Consider the following 23,300-nt stretch of genomic DNA (forward strand, 5'->3'; position numbering starts at 1 on the left):
TTGTTTATGGTTCATTGAACAAGCATGGGGAACAGTGTTTAAACCCTTTTCAATGATGATCAGTGAAGTTATTTGGATTTTTACAAATTATCTTTGAAAGACAGGGTCCTGAAAAAGGGACAATTCTTTTTTTGCTGAATTTATAAACAGTACCAACGCCCAAAATGACTACTGGAACCTAAAAGTCAAGCACTGATAAGAAATAATCAGGTAGGCCTATTTTATGACGTTTCTACTGGATCAGAGCTTTACATTTTTCCCTTTCACGCTGAGTGGTTATAAAAAGGGGGAGAGCTGGAAAGCTTTTTCAAATACATTGAGGAACTATTGTAATTCTCAGTGGATGTAAAAACAGACTTTGTTTGCTCCCTGTTTGAGATGAAGAAAACCTTAATTTGAGACGCTCCACAAGTCACTAGTGGTGCTGCATTAAGCCAATCAGAAATACTATCAGATCCCCAAATGGGCCCATTTATATTCCTACATTTGCGTGCAGGCCAGGTAGCCTATAGACCCACTTCTATGTACAATCAGGCCAGGTAGCCTATAGGCCTACTTCTATGTATAAACAGGCCAGGTAGCCTATAGGCCTACTTCTATGTATAATCAGGCCAGGTAGCCTATAGGCCTACTTCTATGTACAGTCAGGCCAGGTAGCCTATAGGCCTACTTCTATGTACAGTCAGGCCAGGTAGCCTATAGGCCTACTTCTATGTACAGTCAGGCCAGGTAGCCTATAGGCCTACTTCTATGTACAGTCAGGCCAGGTAGCCTATAGGCCTACTTCTATGTTTAATCAGGCCAGGTAGCCTATAGGCCTACTATGTTTAATCAGGCCAGGTAGCCTATAGGCCTACTATGTATAATCAGGCCAGGTAGCCTATAGGCCTACTATGTATACTCAGGCCAGGTAGCCTATAGGCCTACTTCTATGTACAATCAGGCCAGGTAGCCTATAGGCCTACTATGTATACTCAGGCCAGGTAGCCTATAGGCCTACTTCTATGCGTGCGCGTCCTTACTCAACATTGACAGAAGCGCTCCAAACAAAAGACAGACTACATTTACAAAACTCATAAATGGAGTGAAACAAACTAAAACTTGTTTCTCACAAGTGTAGCATAGGTTGCGGATTCTGAAAACAATGTGTCCACTCAGAGAATGAGAAGAAGAAGACTGGAATAATAATAATAGTGAATGCATTAACAGAAATTACTGTAACCAAAGTAACAAACATCGTAGATTAGAAATTATTGGAATTAACGGTAAATGTACTACTGGTGATATATGTAATGTGGGAGAATGAGAAGACACTAACAATCAAAGGCAATCAATTCACACAATGATGTTACAAAATAATGAATGTGCACAAAATTGGCGGGAGAGTGTTCATTCTGGATAGAGAAATGCATTGTGCATCTGGGTGCATGGTCAATCCGACATCTACATTGACCATGCAGCATTTACGGTGATATGGCCTCAGAAGTCAGGGCATTCGTACTTCTTGCGCTTCACGGAGCAGTGCAGTTATACAGGATTATACAGGATGTACCGCCCCAACCAAGTTTATACAGGATGTACCGCCCCCACCTACCGTCAACTAATCATGTCATTGTGGAACTATACAGAGCCCTCTGCATTGTTTAAAAAATCGGGAGAGGCATGGTGATGCTCGATTTGGCCTCTGCATGCCTCTGGAGGCTCTGCTATTGCATCACATCCTCCATATAGAGCCTCCTACCACATTTTTAGATCAAGCCGAAATGGGCTTTTAGTCTAGGCCTCTGCAATGGATAAATTCACTGAGATGGGCGCAAATATATATTTGTTACTGCTCAACTAAAATGATCTCGGTCGACCATCAGCCTAATCTCCAAACATTCGACCAGTCGACTAATCGGGGTCAAGCCTAATATTTACAGTACATGAGTGACAATTATAAACATAGGTGTTTCCTGTTTGTCTTGCCTTCCAACGTGTGTGTGTGTGTGTGTGTGTGTGTGTGTGTGTGTGTGGTCTTGTACTGCTCTAGTCTGTCTGCCCAACCAGTGCACCCAAGTAGACTGAGCTGCCCCTTAAACACCATCCATCATGGGAGAGGCTCTGAAAGCCCCCCCCCCCACTCAGCCCTCCTAGTTGACCTCAAGATAGCCGGTTTAGCTGAATGGTTAAATCCCTGAAGAAATAGCTGTGGCACAGTGTATGTTATGTGTAAAGTGACACTGGTTCTGGGCTCCCTCTTTGCTATATTCAGATACTGTGAAAGCTGTGCTGATAAGCAGAGGGGCTGGTGAGTGGTGAAGTTAGGGCTAGGTTATCAGAGATGGGAGGGAGAAGAGGAGCAGAGACTCTGGTAGCCTTGGGACAGTGAGTGTGGGATATTAGGGTATGTGTGGACGGAATGTTTTGAGAACCCTCTCAGGGATGGGCTCTCACAGAGATACGGAGCATCATGCTGGGGTGAATGGTGAGATATCAGACCGGAGCTAACAAGATTTGGTTGTTTTTTTCATTTGTTTCAATTTCTAATTATTTGTTTCACATGAGAAAGAAGATTGAACAAGTTCTTGTTAGATTTTTCCCCACTCTGTATTTCATCATACCCATGTCTACTGTCTAAAGTTGAACTCATTCAATCAGCTTACACTAGATGACTGGCTTAAATAAAAATCAGCATCCAAATTAGTCGTCCTGGACCAGAGTTGATAAACAAATGGTGTTGTTCTGCAGCACAGTGTTCTCTGGTCATCTCTAAAGACAGATCTCTTTATATCTCCAGAGGTCATCATGGTGTCAGGTCCAGCTCATGTATGTTTTCTTTCTCTTTCTGGTAAAGCAAGAGTGTGAAAACAGTCTGGACAACCCCTCCCTCTCTCTCTTCTCTCTCCAGTTATTGTCACCTCCCAGCTCTTACTGACATCTACCCATGAGCCCCATCTTTCCATTTACTGAAACCAGCCCTCTTACCCACCGAGCACCGACTGACACGGGACATCATGGACGTTGAAAAGTAGTTGAAACTTGGTCAGTTCAAATCTGAACCAATCATGGGCGTTTGTTTCACAAGTTTGGAAAGCACAGTACAGTAAAGAAAAGTAGAGTATAGGTCAGTACTATACAGTACATTACTATAAAGTTTAGTACAGTAGAGCACAGTCCAATTTAGTGTACTGAACTTTACTGAACTCTACTGTGCTGCACTGAACTCTACTGTGCTGCACTGAACTCTACTGTGCTGCACTTAACTGTACTGAGCTGTACTGTGCTGTGGTCTACTGTGATGTACTGTGATTTCCAAAGTTGTGAAACATATACGTCTATGATTGGAACAGGTTTGGTCCGGTCCGACCAACCCAATTGGGTCTTGTTTGGGGCCGGAGCTCATTGGAATAAGTGTGTAGAATAATACCCAAACAAGCAAAGGAGGATATAAGTTGTGTACCTATTCAGGATATGTCACCATGAAGAGAATGACATTTATAATTATGCATTTTTGTATAGTACAGATCAGGGACCCATGATGTCATTCTGTTACCATCATTCTGTTACCCGGGTATAAATCCACTTCAATTACTGTAGTTCAATAACTAAAATGGATTGAAGTCGTGTCATAGCGGACAACCCATTCTTTCAGCAGACATCTTTGAATATTAATTTGTGGCCACAAAAAAAACAGTCATTCTGTTACCAAACTTTACGCCTGCACTGTTATTTCGAGACAATTTTGTTTTTGTAAAAGTTTCTGTAGAAATTGTTAAAAGTAGTCCTTGTGTGTAGAGTTGTATGGTTTTTCACTTTGTAATCAATGGTTCAGAGACAAACTGACTGTTTGGCATACTTTTAAAGTGAAGAGTCTCAGCGTTGTTCTGTTACAGTGGAATTGCCTCTTTGCTCTGCTCCTCAGTGTTATTTCTGTCGTTCTCTCTTTGTATTCTCTGTTCCTATCCTCCCAGTTATGTAATATTATCTAGGGCTAATGTCAACAGTGACACAAACTAACAATGCACCATGCCCTATCTTCATGACTTCCAGCCACTAAACACCTGCTCTGTCACTCAACCATCATGTAGCTACCCTCTTTGAGCATCTTTTTTTCTCAGTGGGATGAGATGGGATGCTTTGCTTCCTAGTGCGTACTCTCTTTTGGGGGGTTTAGACTAACGGAAGTACTGTGTTTTGTTCTGCTATGGTGCATTTTCTGCACCAAGCATTAACAAGAATTTATGGAGAAAGAAGATGTGGTATCCCTAAACATAGGAACTCATTTTAGTTTTTTAGGACTACAAGCTAGCAAGCTCTATTGCATGAGAAGCTCCGCCCGCTAAGTGCACAGCTGGGGGGGATGGACTGTATCCCGGTATCCCTTGGGCTCCCAATGCCACACGCCTAGAGGCTGGTAGACCAGTACAGTGGGAGAGGCGGCATTTGCATGTGTGTGTGTGTGTGCTTGTGTTTTCAAATGTCTGAAAGTTTGAGGACAGGAATATCTAGGTCAGCTTTCTTCCTTTTTCAGTTAACTGGTACATTCTGGAGTGAGGTTTTCAGTTAACATCTGGTACATTCTGGAGTGAGGTTTTCAGTTATCTGGTACATTCTGGAGTGAGGTTTTCAGTTAACATCTGGTACATTCTGGAGTGAGGTTTTCAGTTAACATCTGGTACATTCTGGAGTGAGGTTTTCAGTTAACATCTGGTACATTCTGGAGTGAGGTTTTCAGTTAACATCTGGTACATTCTGGAGTGAGGTTTTCAGTTAACATCTGGTACATTCTGGAGTGAGGTTTTCAGTTAACATCTGGTACATTCTGGAGTGAGGTTTTCAGTTAACATCTGGTACATTCTGGAGTGAGGTTTTCAGTTAACATCTGGTACATTCTGGAGTGAGGTTTACCGTTAACCAGATGTTTTCAGTGGAGGCTTGTAAAGGGGGTTGGGTGAAGTATCATGTTTTAGTTTAGAAAAAGGAACATTTCCAGTACTGTCAACTTTGTCGGAGCCCTTAATGTCTTATCTCACAGTGCATCAGAGCTCATAAAATGTTTTGTCAGACAATGTTCTTATCTTTCATTGTATCAAGAGTAATAAGATAAAACCAAGTAATCTGTTGATTTAGCAACCAGTATGAAACCAATCTCACAGCAATCAGATTGAAGACTATATTGTATTACATTACACTGCAGAAGTCAAGACAGATTTGGGTCGTCCTACCCTTGTAACGCCCAGAAGAACATGATTTCACTTGGAAAGGCCAGTCACTGCCTTTTAGGGATGTCATTTTATGAGGACATGACTGACCTGGAGGATATAGTGAGTGTTTGTGTTCCGGCCAGACAGAAAATGACTCTACTGCTGTAACCATTCAGATAGTAGAACAAGCCACTCAGTGAAGGTTAGGTCAACTCCTGTGTAATTATGTCTATTTATGTGTGCTGTTTTTTTTCAGACAAAACAGGAACCGTCAGGAATCTGACTCTTGTCTAGCTGTGGTGTGTGTCTAGGCTGTGCCTGGGTCTATATCAGGGTTGTCAAATGGCCCGCGAGTCCTATCAATTCGAGCCTAAGGTGGTTTGAGTAAGCCTTTCTTTAAATATTTTTTCCCCTGGGGAAAAATTCTCAATTGACATGACTAAAACCAAATAGAAATGGTGTAGAAATGACAATGACCTACATTTCTAGTCTCTTTACTCTGTCCAGCTTGCGAACAGTCTTCAAAACGAAAACTAGACACAGGATTTTTTATTTTTTGACGGCGAGGAAATATAACCAATCTTAAGTGCGGCCCTCCGGACTTCGCGGAAGACCGCGTATGGCCCGCTGGGCAAAATGAGTTTGACACCCCTGGTGTCGGCTATATGCTTATCTCTGGGGGGACTGTGATCCTGTGTCTTCATTCTCTGCTATGAAGGGAATTTCCCTCTTGTCATTTCCACACCCCCACTTAGTCCTCAGCTTCTCATTCTGAGAAGGTTGCACTACATACTTTTTCTCTCAGACTTTCCTGAAGAAATAGAGGAGAGTCAAAGAATGAGGGATTGAGAATACAAAGAGATAAGAAACGGGAAGAATAGAGAGGTAAATAATAATAATACAACTACTCCTACGGAGTTCCAGCAGTCTCCTAGGGAGGGATGACCAAGCCTGACTCACTAGAAGAAACAGGCTTCCCTTTAACAGCAGTCATGTGAGGAAGGAAGCAGGAAAACCCCTCTTCCCCCTGCCTGGCCCCTTACATGCTGCATTAGAGCAGAGAGTTGTCTGCTGTCAGGGAGGACTATATGATACTAATTCACACATGCTAATGTAGTGTACTCACTCCCATTACATCATAGAACTGCATTAGTCTACACTTTGTGGAGTAGGCTAAATGCTCAAAGGTGTTCACTGTTCACATTTGCAAAAAACAAACACGCATTAAAACTAACAATAACAGTATAAACTATGTGTATCTTCAGGCACTATAGGCGACTTTCTATTAATGCAGACTAAATGAAATACTCATGATTTTAAAGAACACAAAGAAACAAACCACTTTCATATAATTTAAGCTACATCACACATTAACACACACACACAGCATGCAGTAATACTGTGAGGGGGAGGGGGAGAGAGATGGAGACAGTGGAGGGGGAGTGCTGAGAGAAACCCAGCCTCCTCCATTCTACAGCACATGAAGTGGTGCAGCCCACCTCACACCCCTTAGCACCACGTGGTACACTCCAGACCAGTCATAGGGATTTAAAGGGATTGTTATGTGTACAGAAAACCGGCCTAATCCAGGAAGCAGCACAGGCACAGAGGCAGAGAGAAGGGGGGAAGCAGAGGAAAACAGACTCAGTGCAAAACGGGACTGAGTGGGAAAACTAAAGAGACAGTGATAACAGAGAATCAGAGAGACGGAGAGAGAAGACAGTGTATCCCGCTGCTGCTGCTGAATGTGAGGGTGAGAGCATACTCTGTCTCTCTCCCTCTCTCTCTTTGTCATCACTCTTTCCACGTCCGTCCGCTGTGTCTGTGGGGGAGGGAGCAGCAGCCATCCTGTCCCGGGCCTGGTGACATGTCCCAGCATCCCACAGGAGCCCTCACAAGCCCACCGCCACCACAACCGTGAGGTACTGTAACACTAACTGGAATGACAGTGATGTAGCCAGTTATCTTCTCCTTCGGGGATAATATAGCCATGTTGTTAGAACGCTAGTTGTGTGGTGGAGACCACTTCTGTATTGTACCCTGCTCTGCTACTTCTGAGACAGGAGCGGGATGTACACATGCACATTGCACACACAACACACACTGACCAACACAGGCACCATCGATCAATGCAGCAGGAAACTGCTGTTGCTGACAGCAATTAAAAGAGGGATGAGAGGGGGATGAGGATGGGGGTGGGGGGGTGTGATGATGAACGAAAGCATCCTTTGGGAGGAGAAGGAGAGGGCAGATAGAGAAGGCTGCGTCACAGTTGTACCACCGGGCCGGTCTATCGCTAGTCTCACCGATCTCGGTTGTACTTACTGCAGTGTCAGAGTGCAGCCAAAGGGCTGCATGTGTTTGGGTGAGGGGGTAGATCTCTAAGAGAACATATTGCCTGTGTGTGATGACCGCTGATATCCATGTTGTGAGTTAAAGTACCTGCCGGTGTCCTACAGTCAGTTTGTCTCTAAAATCATAGTCGTTTGAACTTTACATTGTGGAGTACTGTGACATTTGAAGTAGGAATTTCTTCTGTCCCCACCCATAAAAGGTCCTTTCAAAAGTCCTCAACTCAGCACAGTTAAAAATGTTCAGCGTATGTGATACCACAGTCTATTTCTAGCAATGTGGTCCCAAACTTGAATTGCTAGAATTATAAACTACAGAGTATTTCATGTTTGTTTACCACAATCCTGCTAGTTATAATTGTCCACTTCATTTGGTGAAGTAGGCATTCCTGTGGTGGGCTAGTGGCCTAAGCCACATGTACCAAGCTAGCATGGGTTTGAATCCGGTCCATTGCCTTTTCAGCACACTGTTTTTACCTTTCGTCTCTCTACCTCTCTCTATCCTAACCAATAAAGTAAAAATACCTAAGGAGTGGGACCTGCTGTCACCCCCGCAAAAAAAAAGATGGGGGGATAATTATGCATTATTGTTGCATGTGTCATTTGTGTGACATGACAGCATTTTGATTGCGTGCAGAAATGTGAGAGGATCAATAGCAGCTCTCACTCAGGTATTCATCACTGGTCCTTTTCACCTAAACGGCCTTTAGGGTCTTTCCTCAGTTACCTCGACTAACCGGTGACCCCGAACATTGACTCTGTACCAGTACCCCCTGTATATAGCCTCGCTACTGTTATTTTACTGCTGCTGTTGAACTATTTTTAACTTTTATTTTCAGTTTTTTACATAACACTTTTTTTTTCTTAACTTCTTAAAGCATTGTTGGTTAAGGGCTTGTAAGTAAGCATTTCACTGTAAGGTCTACAGTTGTTGTATTCGGCGCATGGGACAAATCAGATTTGATTTAATTTCCAAGGCTCTGTAGAAAATATTCCATACTGTAGCAAGAAGACTTGAGGAATTCAGGCTACATTTGAGACAATATATTGAGGCAAAAAGGGGTTCAAAGTACAGTTTTATTCTTATCTGTGGTTGCTAAGGAATATTTGCAGAGTATGTCGCCCTCTCAGGGAATAGAGCGAGGGAGGTGTAGTGAGCTGTGAAGCAACAGCTGCCTCACACACTGACGCCATAAACAGTCTACAATACAACATATGATACACACACACAGATATGGTCAGACACACAATCTGTGTCTCACGAAAACAATCAGGATAGACACATCTCTTTCTTAAACACACACACCACACACTTCTCACACACACACACAGCATCGTCTCCTCACTGTGTCCACTGTCTGAGAGCTCTTGTTATCGTATGTAGGTCACCGCTCTGTGAGGATGTCATCTGTCACTTAGCACTAGGTCAGATGATGATGAGGGGAAAACTGAGGTGAGCTCAGCTGACTGACTGCACTGTCATGCTGTGTGTTGAGGAGCTGGGCTTTCATTGCAATGAGGATTAGTGGTAAGTAGGACCTAGGACAGCATACCCCCACCCCACAAACACACATATTTTGTAAACAGTAAAAAACATGCAAGCAGCATCTTACTGGAAATGTGCTACAGGCTAGATGGCACACAAACTGTACAGAGTACTGATGTACCAAGGTACATTCACAGGGAAAGTAGATTATACAGGTGCTCCAAAATAACAAACACTGTCTGGGTTCTTTTAAAACTGGATGAATGCAGTGTGTTATCCTGGAGTGTTTGCATAAAATGGAAATACGCTCACACACGTTTGGTCCTCATTCAAAAACAATTGGTTGTGAATGGATGGATTTTCTCCTCTGTGGTTTTCAGACTGTTATTAATTGTTACTCTCCAATACCAATCAGTTGTCATGGCGCTGGGCTCCGTCAGTGCGCGCTAACATCAAAAGCTTTCCTCTTGCGTTGTGAATGAATTAACTAATGATGTCCCTGTACCATGTAGGCCTAATGCTCAGAGATCTGTCCCTGCACATGATCAGGGTATTTGTATTTACTGTCATATCACTGTCTTTCTGTACTTTGAACTATATATTAGTTTACATGAAGCACAGTAGTCTCTTTGTCCTCTTTCCATGATCACTAATAGCTCCTTCTCCACTTCAAAACTAGCCCCTCTGTCCTTATCTAAAACAACCACTAGGCTTTAAGCTGCTGTATTGGGTTGCATGTTTTGATTCATGTTTTAAATCAGGGTCACACAATGCAAATCCTAATCCTCTGGGCCACTGTGTCTGCAGTGTGCAGTAGTTTTGTTACGCCATTACTTTGTAGTAGCCCATCACCCAGTCATATAGCCTGCCTAGTGTTGTTAGTATGAGTTAGTTATTGGCAGTGTTTACTGCAGGATATGTCTGTGGTGTTGTTGCCCCCTTCCCTGATGTCACTGAGCTAAATGGGTCTGGGGGGTGCTGGATTAAGAGGCATATGTGGTGGAGGGAGGGGAGGATTATGTGGAGGCTACGCAGGGGAGAATGGAGTATGTGTCCTTGTCTCTGTGTCCTGCTCTGTGCTTTGATTGCCAATGCTGATATCACTGAAGAAATACTGAATAATGTCCCATAAACGGGAAATATAATACTATATCTCATATAGGGGTGTTAATGTGTGCTGGGGAGGCCTAGCGCCATCAACTACTGTAGTCGTGTCTAAACCTGCCGACATAGACATGCTGCTTTAACCCAGTGGTCTAGCAACACAGTTGGATGCTTCCAGGTGCTCTAGATGTTAGTGGGTTGCTTTAGCCTCCCAGTAATACTAATCTGAATGACAGTGGAATAAGGAATACAAATATTCCAAAACATGCATCCTGTTTGCAATAAGGCACTAAAGTAATACTACAAAAAATGTGGCAAAGAAATGAACTTTTTGTCCTGAGTACAAAGTGTTATGTTTGGGGAAAACGCAACACATCACTGAGTACCACTCTTCATATTTTCAAGCATGGTGGTGGCTGCATCATGTTATGGGTATAATTGTCATCGGCAAGGACTGGGGAGTTATTTAGGGTAAAAAGAAACGTAATAGAGCTCAACACAGGCAAAATCCTAGTGAAAAACTTGGTTCAGTCTGCTTTCCAGCAGACACTGGGAGATGAATACACAAGGCCAAATATACACTGTAGTTGCTTACCAAGATGACACTAAGTGCCCTAGTTACAGTTTTGACTTAACTCAACTTGCAAATCTACAGCAAGACTTGAAAATGGCTGTCTCTAGCAATGATCAACAACCAATTTGACAGAGCTTGAAGAATTTTAAAAAATTAAAATAATGTGCAAATATTGTAGTCCAGGTGTGCTAAGTTCTTAGGGACTTACCTAGAAAGACAACTGTAATCGATACCAAAGTTGATTCGAACATGTATTGACTTATCTAGTATTTGATTTTTGTATTTGATTTTTTATGTTTGAATTTTTCTTCCACTTTGATAGTACAGAGTATTTTGTGTATATTGTTGACAAAAAAATGACAATTCACTACATTTTAATCCCACTTTGTAACATAACAAAATGTGAAAAATGTCAAGGGGTGTGAATACTTTTTAAAGGCATTGTAGCTGAATGAATGGACAGTCATTGTAATGGAGCCCAGAGTCTGTATGTCTGTCTGTCTGTATGTGTTTTGATGAGTCCCAGTTGCTCTGGCATCTTTCATTGGGTGATTTGGCCCTGGTCAATTTTCCAGACAGCCATTAGGCCTATCAGAGCATGCTGTTGGACACACACACACTAATCTACAGGGCTCGTCTATCATAAAGTAGAACCTTCTGCATCTCAGGGGTCCCATCCAGTCCAAAGGCCTTATGAGTATGCTACGGTAGCATTCTCTGTGCAGGAAAACACACACACACAGTTTAGCAAACTTCCACGTAGCTTTTGAGCTCATCCCTCATCTGTTGGTTATTAAGCCTCCATCGCTCTCTCTCGCTCTCTGTGTGTGTATTTTCTATGGGACAGACACAATGGGGTCTTTGTCTTGTGCCTGCCTGCCTGTGTAGTGTGTGTACTTTCTCACCCTGCTTTGTCCGTCTCAGGGGAAGGTGCTGTCATTGTTCTCCCCCCTACCTCGCCTCTCTCTGACCAGCAGGCCAGGTCTCCATGGCAACGGGTGGCTGGAATCTAACTAAATGTATCTCTGTTAATGAGCACTCCACCTGAATGGCTCCCAGTGTGGGCTGTATACCACAGAGACTGCTGCCACACACACACATCACTCCGACTCCTGCTGCTGCCTGACACACACTGCAGTGAGAAGGTACCCAGCTCAGAGTCAGCAGTGCTGTGGAGAGACTAACACACCACTGACGCTGTCGTACAGTAGGGAGGCTCCTCTGTGCTGGTTACGAAGCCACAACACCGCTGCTGAGAGCAGTTGAGGGTCGGAGGGGAGTCTACTAGTGTAGGCCCATTTTGTAGGTGGTGATGCAAGAGTTCTGGCTGTGAAAATATGTGTTTTAATGTTTGCTCTGAATATAGCAAATCCATGCAACTCACTCTATCTCCCTCCCAGTTTTTTGACTTTTTTATTTTCTTTGTCTTTTTTTGTAATGTTTGTTATTTGTTGTTTAACGCTCTCTCTGTCTCTTTCTCTCCCTCCCTTTGTCTCTCCATCACCCTCCCTCTCTAGATCTGCGTGGTGTAGCAGAGCAGGCCAAGACCCTGAAGCCTCAGCGCTCCCTCCCTGGGACGCCCGTCACTAACCCACTCAAACACTTCCCCATCGACCTGCGTACATCCATGGACGGAAAGTACAAGGAGATTGCAGAGGTGAGATCACAGGGACACAGTGTTATCACTACCCTAGTGTTTGTGTGCGACTGCGTGCGTTTTTAGATGTTTGTGTGTGTTAAATGCTCATATTGTTTATGGGCGTTAGTGTATTGTAATGATTCTTTAGCTCTTCCTGTGCGTGTAATGTGTGTTCTAATGTTAATTTGATGGTGTATCTCTCAGGAGCTGTTCACTCGCAGCCTGACGGAGAGTGAGATGCGCACCGCTCCTTATGAGTTCCCTGAGGACAGCCCCATCGAGCAGCTGGAAGAGAGACGCCAACGCCTGGAGAGGCAGATCAGCCAGGACATCAAGTGAGAGATGCAGCAGACACGCACACACACATACACACCAACACAGCTCCCATATACACACCCAAACAACCCACCTCTACCCACAGGAACTCATACACGCTCAACAGCTTCCATCGTGTTGGTTGCAAGCTACCAGCGAACTAACATAAGCAAACAGCTAATTGAATTAGTCCGTAGCATTCACATCCTAGTGTTCCAGTCTGTTCCACCCACAAGAAAGGGAGGGGGAGGGAGTTCTGTCTGTGTTGCTGGGGTGGCGATGGCCGGTTTCACTAAGCCAATCTCAGGGGGTGGATCTGACACACTAAGGAATCCTTGCTCCACTCAATGCAGCAGGGTCATGTGACCAATCAAGGTATACGTACCACTGCTAACTGATCATGTTTCTCTGTTTGTCTCATCCCACCTGATCACTCTTCACACTCTGGTCCCATTTGTGTGTCATGTGCATTTCTATGGCTCTTTTGTGTGTTATGTTTGTGTACCTGTATTTGCATCCTCTTTCTGTGTTTCGGTGTGCACGTGTGCTTTTGTTTATGTGTGCTTGTGTGGCCCTTTCTCTTTCCTTTTGCTTTGCCTCACCCGTACCCATGGTGCCCCCCTGCCTTCTGACCTCGCCTCGCCGCGCTCCGCACTACGCCCCGCCAGGCTTGAGCCAGAGATCCTGCTCCGCGCAAAACAGGAGTTCATGAAAATCGACAGTGATGCCGACCTGGAGTGAGTGAGCTGTCCTTTCAGTCTCTCTCTTTCTCTCTCTCTCTCTGTCTTTTGCCTTTTCCTAACAATCTTGCTACTGCACAAAGTCATGTTTTACCTACATCTGCACACCGTATGTACAATCCTTGGCACTCAGTTGCAGAAGAGTTTGATTTTAAATGTATAATATTGTCTCATATTGAGAATGTTCCGGTCCAACTCCATTCCAACTCCATTAACTAAATACCATATGAGTTCCCTGTTCCCTGGTGATGTGAGGTATATATTACCACAGGTGTTTTAAAAAAATAAAAATAATTTTTTTTTATTGAGTTGTTGATGTTTAGTCTTCAGGGGGGCCTCTGAAGTGCCAGGCTGTTAATGCATTTACATTTGAGTCATTTAGCAGACGTTCTCATCCAGAGTCTTACAGTTGGTGTATTCATCTTAAGAAGGCTAGGTGAGACAACCACATACCACAGTCGTAGTAAGTACACTTTTCCTCAACACAGAGGTTATTATCAAAGTCAGTGCTAGTAGGAACAGAAGAGTGCCAAGGTGTTGTTTTTTTTAATTGGGGGGGGTGTGTGAGACTGAGATGTCTTATTTAATATACTCTTTGAAGAGGTAGTGTTTCAGAGGTTTTGGGAAGATGAGCAGGGACTCCTCTATCCTAGCGTTGGGGGGAAGCTCGTTCCATCTTTGGGGTACAAGGCCACCAGTGTCAGGCCCAGGTGCAACCTTTCACTGGCCAAATTGGCGCCTATCTCCAAGACGCTTATCACCATGGTTTCCACAACATCAGCAAAACGCTTTGATATTCATCTTATTAACAAACCTCTGTAGATGTCTCTTTGTATTCATCACGTCAATAGTCATTCAGTTTTAATGCAGATATGCAACAGCTGAGGCCCAATTCCCAGAGAGACGAAGACTACCTTCTGTTCTGACTCATTTCCAACTTAACCTTCTTCAAAGTGTACTTTACCAATAAAGTATTGATGAATGTGTTTTCATAGCAGAACTATTTACATGAGGTTTCTCTTAACATTCCCTCCACATCATACCTCCATTCGTGTTCTCTCCTACCCTCCTCTACCTCTCTCTTCTCTCTCTAGGTTGATGAATCAGGAGGGTGGTGTGGACAGGACCGATGATGGCTGGATGAAGGAGAGAGTCTTACCGATGGAGCGAGAGTACCAGCGTGTGTCAATATCAGGGGAGGAGAAGTGTGGGGTGAGAGCCACTGACTAAACAACTTGATTGAATAAATCCAATCACAGTCCATCCTGATCTGTGTTTTATCAAATCAATCAAATGTTATTTGTCACATGCGCCGAAAATAAGAGGTGTAGACCTTACAGTGAAATGCTTACTTACAAGCCCTTAACCAACGATGCAGATTTAAGTGTTTACTCAAATAAACTGAAGTAAAAAAATATATATATATATATATACCGTTCAAAAGTTTGGGGTCACTTAGAAATGTCCTTGTTTTTGAAAGAAAAGCATATTTTTTGTCCAATAAATCACATCAAATTGATCAGAAATACAGTGTTGACATGGTTAATGTTGTAAATGACTATTGTAGCTGGAAACGGCAGATTATTAATGGAATATCTACATAGGTGTACAGAGGCCCATTATCAGCAACCACCACTCCTGTGTTCCAATGGCACGTTGTGTTAGCTAATCCAGGTTTATAATTTTAAAAGGCTAATTGATCATTAGAAAACCCTTTTGCAATTCTGTTAGCACAGCTGAAAACTGTTGTTCTGATTTATAGAAGCAATAAAACAGGCCAATAGTCATTTACAACATTAACAATGTCTACACTGTATTTCTGATCAAGTTGATGTTATTTTAATGGACAAACAATTAGCTTTTCTTTCAAAAATAATGACATTTCTAGCAGTAAAATAACAATAGTGAGGCTATATACAGGGGGTTATCAAATCAAATCAAATTTTATTGGTCACATACACATGGTTAGCAGATGTTAATGCGAGTGTATCGAAAAGCTTGTGCTTCTAGTTCCGACAATGCAGTAATAACCAATGAGTAATCTAACCTAACAATTTCACAACAAATACCTTATACACACAAGTGTAAAGGGATAAAGAATATGTACATAAAAATATATGAATGAGTGATGGTACAGAACGGCATAGGCAAGATGCAGTAGATGGTATCGAGTACAGTATATACATATGAGATGAGTAATGTAGGGCATGTAAACATATAAAAGTGGAATTGTTTAAAGTGGCTAGTGATACATGTATTACATAAAGATAGCAAGATGCAGTAGATGGTATAGAGTACAGTATATACATATGAGATGAGTAATGTAGGGTATGTAAACATTAATAAGTGGCATTGTTTAAAGTGGCTAGTGATACATTTTTCCATACATTTTTCCATTATTAAAGTGGCTGGAGTTGAGTCAGTATGTTGGCAGCAGCCACTCAATGTTAGTGGTGGCTGTTTAACAGTCTGATGGCCTTGAGATAGAAGCTGTTTTTCAGTCTCTCGGTCCCCGCTTTGATGCACCTGTACTGACCTCGCCTTCTGGATGATAGTGGAGTGAACAGGCAGTGGCTCGGGTGGTTGTTGTCCTTGATGACCTGTACAGAGTCAATGTGCAGGGACACCAGTTAGTCAAGGTAATATGTACATGTAGGTAGAGGTAAAGTGACTATGCATAGATAATAAACAGAGAGTAGCAGCAGCGTAAAAATGGGAAGTGGGGTGGGGACAATGCAAATAGTCCGGGTAGCCATTTGATTAGCTGTTCGGGAGTCTTATGGCTTGGAGGTAGAAGCTGTTCAGAAGCCTGTTGGACCTCGACTTGGTGCTCCGGTACTGCTTGGTTGATCTTTCAGTGTGCCGCATGCTCACTATCGAAGTCAAACCAATTCAGTCAACAAACTGAATTGAAGAGAAAAGAGGAGTGGGCTAGGAATGGACATGACTTTGACTTGTAATTCTTTCGACAGTTGGATATACAGGGGAGTCAGAGTAGGGAGGAGAGCCTGGTCTGGGTAGTGATCCCTGTTCTTCGGTTTGGGGACAGCAGGTGGGCTACAGTGTTACCAACTCATACACTCTCAGGCACGTTGCAATGGCCTCTTGGCAGTGTGTGGATGTCTAATCACTGTAGACTATGTCTGCCTTGCCCAGGTGCCCTTCACAGACCTGGTGGATGCAGCTAAGTGTGTGGTGAAGGCCCTGTTCATCAGGGAGAAGTACATCGCTCTGTCCATGCAGAACTTCTGTAAGACCACTGCCCGTGAGCTGGGGGAGCTGGGAGAGAAACCCCTGGACCTACGCATCTATGAGGAGATCCCTGAGACCCCCGTTGATGCAGGCATGACACACACACACTAACACACACACCTGACACGTTGGGTATGACACACACGCACACCTGACACGTTGGGTATGACACACGCACACCTGACACATTGGGTATGACACACACACACATCTAACACGTTGGGTATGACACACAGACACACCTGACACGTTGGGCATGACACACACACACACATCTGACACGTTGGGTATGACACACAGACACACCTGACACGTTGGGTATGAGACACACCTGACACGTTGACACACACCTGGTGGGAATGACACACACACACACACACCTGACACGTTGGGAATGACACACACACACACACCTGACACGTTGGGTATGACACACACACACACACCTGACACGTTGGGTATGACACACACACACCTGACACGTTGGGTATGACACACACACACACCTGACACGTTGGGTATGACACACACACACACCTGACACGTTGGGTATGACACACACACACCTGACACGTTGGGTATGACACACACACACCTGACACGTTGGGTATGACACACACACACGCCTGACAAGTTGGGTATTACACACACACTAACACACGCACCTGACACATTGTGTATGACACTAACTGAGACACACAGGCATAGCTATAGTGTTTCTGTCCCAATCTCCTTTAGCAATTGAGTTACTTTGTGCGATTGTGAATGAAAATGTTGTAATATGAATCATTGAGGTATTATAGTGTGGTCAACGTTTCTCCCTTCCCTACTGTCTCCCACAGATGCTCCAGTCCACCCCCCTGTCTCAGAGACTCACCCCTATGAAAACCAGGTCACCAAGAACATGCCTGCAGACACAGGGTACAGCTGTAAGATGGTGGATGGGGTCATGCATGTCTACACCAAGAAGAGCCCCATGGAGAAGTGAGTGTTTGTTTGAGTCTGCTTGTTTTCAGTTAGTTTCTAGTTGTGTGTGTGATGGGCTAATCTGGGTCTGTAGTCTGGGTCTGTATGTTTGTGGAAGAGAGAGTGGATAACTGATTGTCCATCATTTCCAGGAGTACAGAGTTGGACCTGCCCTACCCAGACCTGAAGGAGTACATCGCTGACATGAATGTCATGATGGCTCTCATCATCAACGGACCAGTGTGAGTGTTACTGGTTCTTCGCTTTAGAATCATATCAGTCACATCTGTTGGCTCTGCAGTAAAATAAACTGTCAGTGTGTGTGTGCGCGTGTTTGTGCGCGTGCAGGAAATCGTTCTGCTACCGCCGGCTGCAGTACCTCAGCTCTAAGTTCCAGATGCACATTCTGCTGAACGAGATGAAGGAGTTGGCAGCCCAGAAGCAGGTTCCTCACCGCGACTTTTACAACATTCGCAAGGTGAAGGAACACCAGCACAACAGCATCTGCAACACGTCTATAATGCCTGCATAGTGTTCCACATCAGCTAGTCCCCCCACAATGTTGGATAGAAATGTATTTAGAAGTTTACACCAGAGCTAGAAAAAGCCTGGGTTGGTTTGGGTCTTTCTGGCATCCATCCTAAATGCCTCACTGTCCCTGAACCTCCCCCTCCCTCTGCCCCCAGGTGGACACCCACATCCACGCTTCGTCCTGTATGAACCAGAAGCACCTTCTGCGCTTTATCAAGCGGGCCATGAAGAAGTACCCTGGGGAGATAGTCCACATGGAGCACGGGCGGGGACAGACCCTCATGGAGGTGTTTGAGAACATGAACCTGACCGCCTTCGACCTGAGTGTGGACACACTGGACATGCACGCGGTGAGGAGAGGGGAGGGGTGAAGAACATTGTTAAAGAGGGATGGGTAAGAGAATTGGGGAAGACGAGTGGAACAGTAGATGTAGTGTCACCTGTCTGTTCTCAGGACCGCAACACGTTCCATCGCTTCGACAAGTTCAACGCCAAATACAACCCCATCGGAGAATCCATCCTGAGAGAGATCTTCATCAAGACAGACAACCACATCGAGGGCAAATACTTTGGCCACATGATCAAGGTCTGAAACCAGCCCATGTTACCTTAAAACAGCCAAAGAAGCAGTTGTGTTTATGTGTTAGTTCACCCCACATAGTAATGTATATTCATATTAAGTTTTAAATTGGTACGATTGAATAGAATGATGTATTGATATTGTTGATGTTCCATCAGGAGGTGATGGCTGACCTAGAGGAGAGTAAGTACCAGAACGTGGAGCTGCGTCTGTCCATCTACGGCCGCTCCCGGGACGAGTGGGACAAGCTGGCCCAGTGGGCCGTCAAACACCAAGTCTACTCTGACAACGTGCGCTGGCTCATCCAAGTGCCCCGCCTCTTGTAAGTAGTGTCTGTACCTAATACAGCATCAACAAAGCAGTTACGCACATCCACCTTTAGTCAGCTTGCCTGGATGTAAACCTCTCCTATTTGTGTCAAGTATTATGAATGAAGGTCATGAATCTGTAAATGAGGACTATGCGTGAATGTGAGTCTTCCATATTATGTGCGAGTGACGTTAACCCTCCTCTGACTGCAGTGATGTGTACCGAACCAAGAAGCAGCTGGCTAACTTCCAGGAGATGATGGAGAACATCTTTATGCCTCTGTTTGAGGTCACCATCAACCCCCGCAGCCACCCTGAGCTGCACCTCTTCCTGCAGCACGTGAGGCACTAGCCCAGCACTAGCCCAGCACTAGACACTAGCCCAGCACTAGACACTAGCCCAGCACTAGACACTAGCCCAGCACTAGGCACTAGCCCAGCACTAGGCACTAGCCCAGCACTAGACACTAGCCCAGCACTAGACACTAGCCCAGCGCTAGACACTAGCCCAGCACTAGACACTAGCCCAGCACTAGACACTAGCCCAGCACTAGACACTAGCCCAGCACTAGACACTAGCCCAGCACTAGACACTAGCCCAGCACTAGACACTAGCCCAGCACTAGACACTAGCCCAGCACTAGACACTAGCCCAGCACTAGACACTAGCCCAGCACTAGGCACTAGCCCAGCACTAGACACTAGCCCAGCACTAGACACTAGCCCAGCACTAGACACTAGCCCAGCACTAGACACTAGCCCAGCACTAGACACTAGCCCAGCACTAGGCACTAGCCCAGCACTAGGCACTAGCCCGACACTAGCCCAGCACTAGACACTAGCCCAGCACTAGACACTAGCCCAGCACTAGACACTAGCCCAGCACTAGGCACAGCCCAGCACTAGGCACTAGCCCAGCACTAGGCACTAGCCCAGCACTAGGCACTAGCCCAGCACTAGGCACTAGCCCAGCACTAGGCACTAGCCCAGCACTAGGCACTAGCCCAGCACTAGGCACTAGCCCAGCACTAGGCACTAGCCCAGCACTAGGCACTAGCCCAGCACTAGGCACTAGCCCAGCACCAGGCACTAGCCCAGCACTAGGCACTAGCCCAGCACTAGCCCAGCACTAGGCAGTAGCCCAGCACTAGGCAGTAGCCCAGCACTAGGCAGTAGCACAGCACTAGGCAGTAGCACAGCACTAGGCAGTAGCACAGCACTAGGCAGTAGCACAGCACTAGGCACTAGCCAAGCACTAGGCACTAGCCAAGCACTAGGCAGCACTAGGCACTAAACCAGCACTAGGCACTAGCCCAACACTAGCCCAACACTAGCCAAGCACTAGGCACTAGCCCAGCACTAGGCACTAGCCCAACACTAGCCCAGCACTAGGCACTAGCCCAGCACTAGCCCAGCACTAGGCACTAGCCCAGCACTAGGCACTTGCCCAGCAGTCCACACACACCCCAACATATCCTCAAACAGACACTTCAGATTCCATTTTCAGGGCCCTACCTCCTTCATACACTTCAGGCACTGTTTTAAAGGGACTTATCGGTGTGTTGTTAGGTGGTGGGCTTTGACAGCGTGGATGACGAGTCCAAGCCGGAGCACCACATCTTCAACATGGACAGCCCCCTGCCAGCCGACTGGACAGAGGAGGACAACCCTCCCTACTCCTACTACCTCTACTACACCTACGCCAACATGACCGTGCTCAACCATCTGCGCAGGTAGCAGGCTGCTTAACGAACCTCCGCACACAGACCGCTAGATCAATGTTTTAACAACCGAAAGGATGTATGTCACATCCAAACCGTTTAAGGATTGTTTATGAATAGGCTTTATGTTTGTTTGTATCGTGCAGGAGGCGTGGTTTCCACACGTTGGTGCTGCGCCCTCATTGCGGGGAGGCGGGGCCTGTCCACCACCTGGTGTCTGGTTTCATTCTGTCAGAGAACATCTCCCATGGGCTGCTGCTCAGGAAGGTCAGTCAGCACACATGCCGTCTCCCATAGCGACAACACACTACTATGGCAACAACACTACTGACAAATAGAGTTCAGTTCATAGGTGACCTCTGAAGGATTTGATTGGGTTTGATTGATTTATTGAATTAAGTTTTGGCTTTTGGAGTTTGTTCATCCGGTTTCTTAAGTTTTAATTTAAGAGAATTCAGGAGAACAATCAAACAGTTCCCTTGAATTCCTGCAGTTGTGCATTCAACAAGATAGACAATTGTCTTTTTCCTCCTCTTGTCCCCAGGCTCCAGTGCTGCAGTACCTCTACTACCTGGCTCAGATTGGCATCGCCATGTCCCCCCTGAGCAACAACAGCCTGTTCCTCAGCTACCACCGCAACCCCCTGCCTGAGTATCTGGCCAGAGGCCTCATGGTCTCTCTGTCCACTGACGACCCCCTACAGTTCCACTTCACCAAGGTCAGTGCACAGTGGTGCTCTGTCAGGACACACACACACACACACACACACACACAGAGACATAGACACACACAGAGACACAGACACACACAGAGACACAGACACACACAGAGACACAGACACACACACAGAGACACAGACACACACATCGTATGTGTATGTGGACTCAGCGTATTCGTCAATGTTTCGTATTGCATCAAACAACAACATTGACGAATACGCTGATTCGGTGAGCGAGTTCATTAGAACGTGTGTTGAAGATGTCGTTCCCATAGCAACGACTAAAACCTTCCCCAACCAGAAACCGTGGATTGATGGCAGCATTCGCGTGAAACTGAAAGCTCGAACCACTGCTTTCAATCAGGGCAAGGTGACCGGAAACATGACCGAATACAAACAGTGTAGCTATTCCCTCCGCAAGGCAATCAAACAAGCTAAGCGTCAGTATAGAGACAAAGTAAATTCTCAATTCAACGGCTCAGACACAAGGGGTATGTGGCAGGGTCTACAGTCAATCACGGATTACAAAAGGAAAACCAGCCCCGTCACGGACCAGGATGTCTTGCTCCCAGGCAGACTAAATACATTTTTGCCCGCTTTGAGGACAATACAGTGCCACTGACACGGCCCGCAACCAAAACATGCAGACTTTCCTTCACTGCTGCCAACGTGAGGAAAACATTTAAACGTGTCAACCCTCGCAAGGCTGCAGGCCCAGACGGCATCCCCAGCCGCGTCCTCAGAGCATGCGCAGACCAGCTGGCTGGTGTGTTTACGGACATATTCAATCAATCCCTATCCCAGTCTGTTGTTCCCACATGCTTCAAGAGGGCCACCATTGTTCCTGTTCCCAAGAAAGCTAAGGTAACTGAGCTAAACGACTACCGCCCCGTAGCACTCACTTCCGTCATCATGAAGTGCTTTAAGAGACTAGTCAAGGACCATATCACCTCCACCCTACCTGACACCCTAGACCCACTCCAATTTGCTTACCGCCCAAATATGTCCACAGACGATGCAATCTCAACCACACTGCACCTAACCCATCTGGACAAGAGGAATACCTATGTGAGAATGCTGTTCATCGACTACAGCAACTGGGTACTGGACTTCCTGACGGGCCGCCCCCAGGTGGTGAAGGTAGGCAACAACATCTCCACCCCGCTGATCCTCAACACTGGGGCCCCACAAGGGTGTGTTCTGAGCCCTCTCCTGTACTCCCTGTTCACCCACGACTGCGTGGCAACGCACGCCTCCAACTCAATCATCAAGTTTGCGGACGACGCAACAGTGGTAGGCTTGATTACCAACAACGACGAGACGGCCTACAGGGAGGAGGTGAGGGCCCTCGGAGTGTGGTGTCAGGAAAATAACCTCACACTCAACGTCAACAAAACTAAGGAGATAATTGTGGACTTCATGAAACAGCAGAGGGAACACCCCCCTATCCACATCGATGGAACAGTAGTGGAGAGGGTAGTAAGTTTTAAGTTCCTCGGCGTACACATCACAGACAAACTGAATTGGTCCACCCACACAGACGGCATCGTGAAGAAGGCGCAGCAGCACCTCTTCAACCTCAGGAGGCTGAAGAAATTCAGCTTGTCACCAAAAGCACTCACAAACTTCTACAGATGCACAATCGAGAGCATCCTGTTGGGCTGTATCACCGCCTGGTACGGCAACTGCTCCGCCCACAACCGTAAGGCTCTCCAGAGGGTAGTGAGGTCTGCACAACGCATCACCGGGGGCAAACTACCTGCCCTCCAGGACACCTACACCACCCGATGTCACAGGAAGGCCATAAAGATCATCAAGGACAACAACCA

General features: G+C 45.6%; 1 protein-coding gene across 5 annotated transcripts in view; it reads left to right on the forward strand.

Moving 5' to 3' along the window:
- LOC112254585 (AMP deaminase 2-like) overlaps positions 1-23,300 on the forward strand; it is a 59,735-nt gene that overhangs the window by 31,063 nt on the left and 5,372 nt on the right. For 3 of the 5 annotated variants that reach the window (XM_042324460.1, XM_042324462.1, XM_042324457.1), the window contains exons 2-16: positions 12,219-12,358; positions 12,545-12,675; positions 13,324-13,392; positions 14,490-14,607; positions 16,552-16,738; positions 17,490-17,631; positions 17,766-17,855; positions 17,962-18,091; positions 18,300-18,494; positions 18,599-18,730; positions 18,883-19,046; positions 19,246-19,372; positions 20,602-20,765; positions 20,900-21,020; positions 21,298-21,471. In XM_042324460.1, coding sequence (XP_042180394.1) covers positions 12,219-12,358; positions 12,545-12,675; positions 13,324-13,392; positions 14,490-14,607; positions 16,552-16,738; positions 17,490-17,631; positions 17,766-17,855; positions 17,962-18,091; positions 18,300-18,494; positions 18,599-18,730; positions 18,883-19,046; positions 19,246-19,372; positions 20,602-20,765; positions 20,900-21,020; positions 21,298-21,471 — 2,084 coding nt within the window. Of the gene's footprint in view, positions 1-6,758; positions 7,109-12,218; positions 12,359-12,544; positions 12,676-13,323; positions 13,393-14,489; positions 14,608-16,551; positions 16,739-17,489; positions 17,632-17,765; positions 17,856-17,961; positions 18,092-18,299; positions 18,495-18,598; positions 18,731-18,882; positions 19,047-19,245; positions 19,373-20,601; positions 20,766-20,899; positions 21,021-21,297; positions 21,472-23,300 lie in introns of those variants that run through there. The other 2 variants (XM_042324461.1, XM_042324459.1) reach the window with 2 other exon arrangements.

Source organism: Oncorhynchus tshawytscha, linkage group LG07 (assembly GCF_018296145.1).
Source record: "Oncorhynchus tshawytscha isolate Ot180627B linkage group LG07, Otsh_v2.0, whole genome shotgun sequence".
In the NCBI taxonomy this organism is placed as follows: Eukaryota; Metazoa; Chordata; class Actinopteri; order Salmoniformes; family Salmonidae; genus Oncorhynchus; species Oncorhynchus tshawytscha.